The sequence below is a fragment of the Morus notabilis genome, unplaced genomic scaffold, assembly GCF_000414095.1.
Source record: "Morus notabilis unplaced genomic scaffold, ASM41409v2 Scaffold214, whole genome shotgun sequence".
In the NCBI taxonomy this organism is placed as follows: Eukaryota; Viridiplantae; Streptophyta; class Magnoliopsida; order Rosales; family Moraceae; genus Morus; species Morus notabilis.
In genome coordinates this window covers 286,748-293,477 of record NW_010363935.1, presented here as the reverse complement: position 1 = coordinate 293,477, position 6,730 = coordinate 286,748, and the positions used below count along the sequence as shown (strand labels likewise).

Sequence of the window (6,730 nt, the reverse complement as noted above, 5' to 3'; positions counted from 1 at the left end):
TTTATTATTAATATTATTTACTTTTTTTAAATAGAGATATGGTTTGTCGTATTAATATAGTACAGGCGGTGGAGGCTTGTTGTTGTCCCTCTGCTACGCTTTTTTCTTGGATTACGCTTCAAGCTCGAAACCTCGTCGTTTTCTCTCTTCTTTCTTCTTCTTCTTCACTTCCGCTGGTTTAAAGAAAGAAAGATAAGAGAGAGAGAGAGAGAGAGCTTTTTGTTGTTTTCTTTTTCACTCTGTTCGAGATTTGTCTATGTATATATAAATAACCATGAACATACATTGACATAATAATTATTAATCTCCAGGCATTTTTGCCTGCCTTTGTCTCTCCTCCATTTCCCATTTTTCCAGCTTTCAAGTTTCCCGCTCTCTTTTTCTTGTATGAACTCTCTCTCTCTCTAGACAGTAGAGTGGTTCGTTTCAGTCTTTTTTTTTTTTTTCTTACTAGTCCTACTAAGAATCTAATTCCATTGCTTTTTCTTTCTTTCTTTCTTTCTTTTCCTTTTCCTTTTGTGTGTGTGTAGCATGTTATTTCCTTTTCATTTTACCGGAAAGTAAAAGGGAAAGAAAATGAATAGTACCAGAGCCCGCAGCACCAGTCTTCAGGCCATGAAAGCTGCTTCAAATCATGATAAAGTAAGTTTTGTCTTCTTTTTTTTTTTCTTTTTTTTTTGTTTGGGTTTTCAGAACTTCATTTCTAGACGTGAAGAAGATTTTTTTTTTTTTTTTTTTTATTTGAGTCTGATGGGCAATCCGAAATGGATGTTGAAGCTTACTTGAAAAAGAAAATGGACTTTAAATTGTTTTCAGAGAAGCTACGTCTTAAATTTCACATTTATTTATCATAAAGATAATATATTTTCACTATTTAATTCTTTCCTTTTGTTTTAAACACTGTCCAATTCTACACTTAATGACCTGAAAAGAGAAGGAAAAAAAAAGGCAAGTGCTTTTGATCCAAATCTGAATTGGTTCTCTTTCACTTCTCTCAAGAAAAGAATAGTTTTTTCTTTTCTTTTCTTTTCTTTTGGTTTCTTTTTTACTCAGGCATGCAGATAGACCCCTTTTATGTATATTTATAATATTTGATATTTAATATATATATATATATATAGTGTATAATTTTTTTATGTTTTGAATTTCCAAAGAAGGAGAAGATGGAGACCCGGATCATTGGCAGAGTCATGCGTTCTGAGAAAACAGTGGCGAATAGGCGTCGATCAAACAGGGAAAGGAAAATGGCCTTGCTTCAAGATGTATATATACATATATATTTCTTTTGCAAAATTTATTGCTTATTTTTCCCACTATCTTTTTTTTGTTCAAATTTTAATTTGTTGATGTGCTTTTCGGCAAATTTACAGGTTGATAAGTTGAAGAAGAAGCTTAGACATGAAGAGAATGTTCATAGAGCATTAGAAAGAGCTTTTACTAGACCTCTAGGAGCCTTACCTCGTCTTCCTCCTTATCTTCCTTCATATGTAAGTGTTATATTGTAACTCTACGATTATAATTCTTACTTATGTATCTGTTATGTCTTGCTCTTCTTCTCTTTTATTTCCAATGGCAAGAAAAGGGAATGTAGAAGTTCTTTTTTTGATGCTTAAAATGTGATGTTGAAGTAATGGGGTATGCCGAATTTTCGGTTTCAGACATTAGAACTTCTTGCTGAAGTGGCTGTGTTAGAAGAGGAGGTCGTTAGGCTTGAAGAACAGGTTGTGAATTTTAGGCAAGGTTTGTATCAAGAAGCCGTGTATGTGTCATCCAAGAGGAATGTGGAAACTTCGAATGATTCGATGGACCAAACTCCGGTGAAAATCACTAAACATCAACGGTCGAAATCTTTGCCCCAATTCGAGCTTAATTCCGCAACTAGTTCATCAGCCACAAAGTCTCAACCTTCTCTTGCTAGAACTACTTCGAGTAGAAGGCTACTTCCCAGTGATGCAATCTCAGTCAGAACTGGGAATTGTTCCACTAGACAAGTTAATGGAAGACAAACTCCGAGAAAACCCGAGACATCTTCTTCGCCCTCTGAAGATTCACGGGGAAAAGAGAATCGGTTGTGGACAAATTTCGTCAAGGCGTCCCCTGAAAAGAAAAATTCCAAAGTGGTGACTCCATTGAAGAAACCTCCAATCAAGCATGAACAAAAGGACAAGACCCCAGATTCGTTGAAAGTACAGGTATTATAAGATGCGCTAGAAATTTTCAAGTTAGAACTAGTTTCTGCCTCATTTCGGTTGTGTTAATTGCATCTTCTGATTGTCCAGCTAGAAAGCAGACTGGTAGACCATGAAAGAGCACAGGAGAGTTGTTCTGGATCACCGGATAGCAAAGTACTTGAAGCTGATTGCTCACCTAATAAAGTCTCTGAGGATATTGTCAAGTGCTTGTCAAACATTTTGCTGAGAATGAGTACATTAAAGGATAGAGAGACAGAGTTTCGAGATCCTTACGGAATATGCTTGGAGTTCAGAAATGCAGATATTGGCCCTTACAAGCATCTATGTGCTATTGATGCTACTTCAATTGATATCAGCCGTACAACAAGTGCATTGTTTCTGATGCACAGACTCAAGTAAGTGAATATAATTTGTAACTATGCATTGATCATGCAACGAAGGGCGGAACCATGTACAGTCGAGGATAGGCAGCTACCCAACCATGATTTTTTTTTTCTTTTACTTTTATATGTGATGAAAATTTAGTTTGCCCATCTGAAATTCTAAAATTCTGTGTTTGCCTCATTTCTAAACATGTGAAATCTTTTACTTCACTTATATGTGAAATCTGATGAAAGTCTTAGCATGCGCCCCATCCCCCTCACTTGTTATTATTATTTATTTTTCTGGCTCTGCCCCTACTGATATATGATATATGAATATATTCTTTTGCTCATCAAATTTAAACTATATTGATCATCACATTCAGGTTCCTACTCGGAAAGCTTGCCTCTGTGAATTTGGAGAGTCTTAACCATCAGCAGAAGCTTGCATTTTGGATTAACATTTATAATTCTTGCATGATGAATGTAAGATGTTTCTCCTTCATATACTAGCAATTGTAAGACCAACAAAGTTAGTGTGTTTAAATCGCGAGTTCTATCGAATTTCATTTACCATTTTCATGTTTTTTTTTTAATAAAAATTGTTTGATTTTGTAGGCATTTCTAGAGCATGGTGTACCAGAGACCCCAGAAATGGTTGTATCACTAATGCAAAAGGTAAGAACAACAGTTTTTTTGTTGCGTGGAACAGTGTCAAAGGCAGTGCATTCAATTTTTAGTACTCGGATATAACTGTTAATTCGTTTTCGATTGATATCCCAACCGAAATCTTTTTAATGAGATTTATTAAGTGGCACATGATTATCAGCTTTTGAAGATAAAAGTTGTAAGGTTGTGCTTGTTTTCCCCACATTACTTCAGAGGACAAACTGTGCTTCCAATATCTAGTATTCTGATAATGTCAAGTACTGTCAGATAAATCATCCTGCAAGTAACCGCATTTTCACTGTGCTTGGCGCAGGCAACAATAACTGTGGGGGGACACTTGCTGAACGCAATTACGATTGAGCATTTCATCTTGAGACTGCCTTACCACTTGAAATTTGTTAGTACATCCATACATCTCATCTTTAATAGGTTGCATAAAGTAACCTACATTGACAATTTATTTGTACCATGTTTTTACTGCTGAACAGACCTGTCCAAAAGCTGCGAAAAACGACGAAATGAGAGCTCGAACCATATTTGGATTGGAGTGGTCTGAGCCGTTGGTCACATTCGCCCTCTCTTGTGGAAGTTGGTCCTCTCCTGCTGTAAGTTCCGTCTCAAAATTATGCAAAGATGAACTTGAAAAACAGTTAATTCATCGCTCTTGAATAGAATTCATTAAAACACAGTTCGTTTTTTACTTTAACTCTTTGAGAAAAGTGATCCGAGTCTTAGTCAACTGATGTAGAAAACTTTTTTCTTTTTTTTTTTTTTTAAGTGGTTCTTAAATCTTTAATGTTGGTCAAATGAAGGTGAGGGTGTACTCGGCTTCTCAAGTTGAGGAAGAGTTGGAAGCAGCAAAAAGGGACTATCTACAGGCCACAGTTGGTATCTCAAGGACAAACAAACTAATAATACCAAAACTATTGGATTGGTATCTCCTTGACTTTGCAAAAGATACGGAATCATTGCTTGATTGGGTGTGCCTTCAACTGCCCAAAGAAGTCAGAAATGAAGCAGTTAAATGCCTTGAGAGAAGGGGAAGACAGCCTCTTTCACAGGTGGCACAAACAATGCCATATGACTTCAGCTTCAGGTTGCTATTACGCCGCTGAAAAATCTCTTCCAATCTTTTCTCATCCTCACTTTCCATGGCTGTGAACTTTGGATGCAATCTTTTTCGCATACTAGTGTATATTTCGACACGATAAAAAGTACATAATCCAGCTCTTTTGAGCATCTGTGGGCAGTGTTCATCTCCCAAAATTGGTTTTGATGATTGGTTTGTGAACATATATGGATTAGGGGAATAAACGTACTTTGAGGATGCCAATGTCTTTCACTTGAATGATTTGTAAGACATTGTAGCTTTTGAATCAGCCAGTAAAAAATTTTCATAAATAAAAAGGGTGGATTTCTGTTGGTCTTGATTAAAAGCAGCGATTACACTAATGGCCCGTTTAGTTCGCTGATTCGAGTTTTTAATTCGAATTGAGATGTGATTTTATGTGAACTTTTTACTGTAACAAAAAAGTTAGATGTGATTGTTTGTGAGAGCTTTTTACTGTAGCAAAACTTGAATTTTAAACTCGAATCAGCGAAATGAACGGGGCCTTAAATTTCTATTTTGATAATAATACTATAACAAAAGGACGATGATATTTGAGGCAAACTCTCCTCGACCTAAAAAGCTTTTTAACCAATTCGAATTTGAGGCTAAAGATATAATAACTGTAAAGTGAAAATGACTTTCCAACCAAACAGACCAAACCCCATTTTTCTTTTCGTTTCGTTTGATAGAAACAATTTTACAATTGAGATTTCGTTATAAATAGTAGCTGTCTATCTTAGTTAAAGTTATTGTGTAAATCAATCAAAATTATTGTTCATGTTAAAATCTTATTGTGTAAATAATAACCGTAAATAGTGTTGAAATTTTTTTTATAAATAAAGTTTCAAAACTCTTCATTTTCTATACCTTTACAAAATTAAGGAAACTTTCACTCTAATTTCTCTCTAAAATTTTTCTTTTTAGTTTTACATTTTCTTAATTTTTATATCAAATATGATTTATTGTTAGGCATTCTTTATGTGCGAGATAAATAGAGATGTCAAATGGGCCGGGTCGTCCATGGACGGCCCGGCCCAGCCCGTAATAGTGCCTGATTCAGCACGGCCCGGTTCGCTACTGCTACGGGCCGTGCCGGCACGGCACGTGTAATGGGCTAGGGCTGGGCCTCAGCTTCTCAGCCCGCGGCCAAAGCACGTGGAGGCCCGCGGCAAGGCCCTTGTTCGGCCCGGCCCAAGCCCTTGTTCGGCCCGGCCCAAGCCCGCAAAACGGCCCATGAAACAGCCCATTTCATTTGGTCCAGGGGGCCCTTCGCGGGCCCAACGGGCGGCACGTGACGGGCCTCCCATTTGGCCCGTCACATGCCTCTCGTTTGGCACATGACAGGCCAAACGGGAGGCCCATCATGTGCCGCACGTTGGGCCCGTGAAGGGCCAAACGGCAAAAAACTGAAAATTCACCCCTAAATCCCTATAAATACCCTTTAATTTCACCATAAATCTCACACAACAATTCACTCTCAACTTCTCATCTCACTCTCATTTTATCTCTCAACTTGTCTCTTTGATTTTGATTCTAAGCTTTTCTCACGCGTTCATTCATTTTCTAGCTCTTTCATGTACAAAGTTTAATCAAGTTCTATCAATTTCCAGAAATGGCCGCTCCAAACTTTCCTGATTTCACTGCTCTTCCTGAGCTTGGTGATGAGCCATTTTATGAGGATGAAATGATGCCTCCCAACCCCACCCCCACTGAACCAGAAAATGCTCCGGTGGATAATGCTTCAGTACACAACGAGAAAGCTGGAGAACGCAGCAGAGGAAAAAGACTGCGAACTTCTCCGGCATGACAGCATTTCACCGAGTAGCCCCGACCAAATCCAAAAACATGTGAGATGGAAATTCGTGCGGTATGTAAATATTGTAAAAATCACTTTTCTAATAAAAATGGTGGGGGTACTGGTCATCTGGATAGACATTGGAAAGTATGTCTACCGTTGCACCAAGGTGGGAGTGTGGACTCCCGCCAACAAACACTATCACTCACATCACAGGGGTTATAAAATTTTACATACGATGCACAACTTACTCATGAGGCACTAGCTAAATTTCTAGCTAGTGCCGATTTGCCTCTTTCTTTTGCAGATGATGCCTCGTTCGAAGAATTCATCCAGACAACCTTTTGCCCACAATTTAAACTGGTAAGTAGAAGCACAACTCGTTCTGATTGCATGAAAGTTTTTTATGCAATGAGACAATCTCCTGTAGATAATTTTAGGACTTTTAATGCTACTGTCTCTTGCACTTCTGATCTGTGGGAGGGGTGCAACAAAACTAGATATTTATGTGTCACAGCGCACTACGTTGATGACGATTGGGTTTTACAAAAAAGAATAATTAGTTTTCGTTTATGTCCATATCCTCATAACGCAACAGCTA

The 6,730-nt window shown here is 37.7% G+C and overlaps 1 protein-coding gene across 1 annotated transcript; it reads left to right on the top strand.

The window, feature by feature from the left end:
- Positions 1 to 253: 253 nt before the first annotated feature.
- Positions 254 to 4,601, top strand: LOC21394998. Its single transcript, XM_024170294.1, has 11 exons — positions 254 to 385; positions 531 to 642; positions 1,155 to 1,262; positions 1,371 to 1,487; positions 1,659 to 2,192; positions 2,280 to 2,587; positions 2,941 to 3,040; positions 3,173 to 3,232; positions 3,537 to 3,620; positions 3,712 to 3,828; positions 4,036 to 4,601. Exons 2-11 carry the CDS (start codon positions 577 to 579, stop codon positions 4,336 to 4,338), a joined length of 1,797 nt encoding a protein of 598 aa, XP_024026062.1. The 5' UTR covers positions 254 to 385; positions 531 to 576; the 3' UTR covers positions 4,339 to 4,601.
- Positions 4,602 to 6,730: the final 2,129 nt, after the last annotated feature.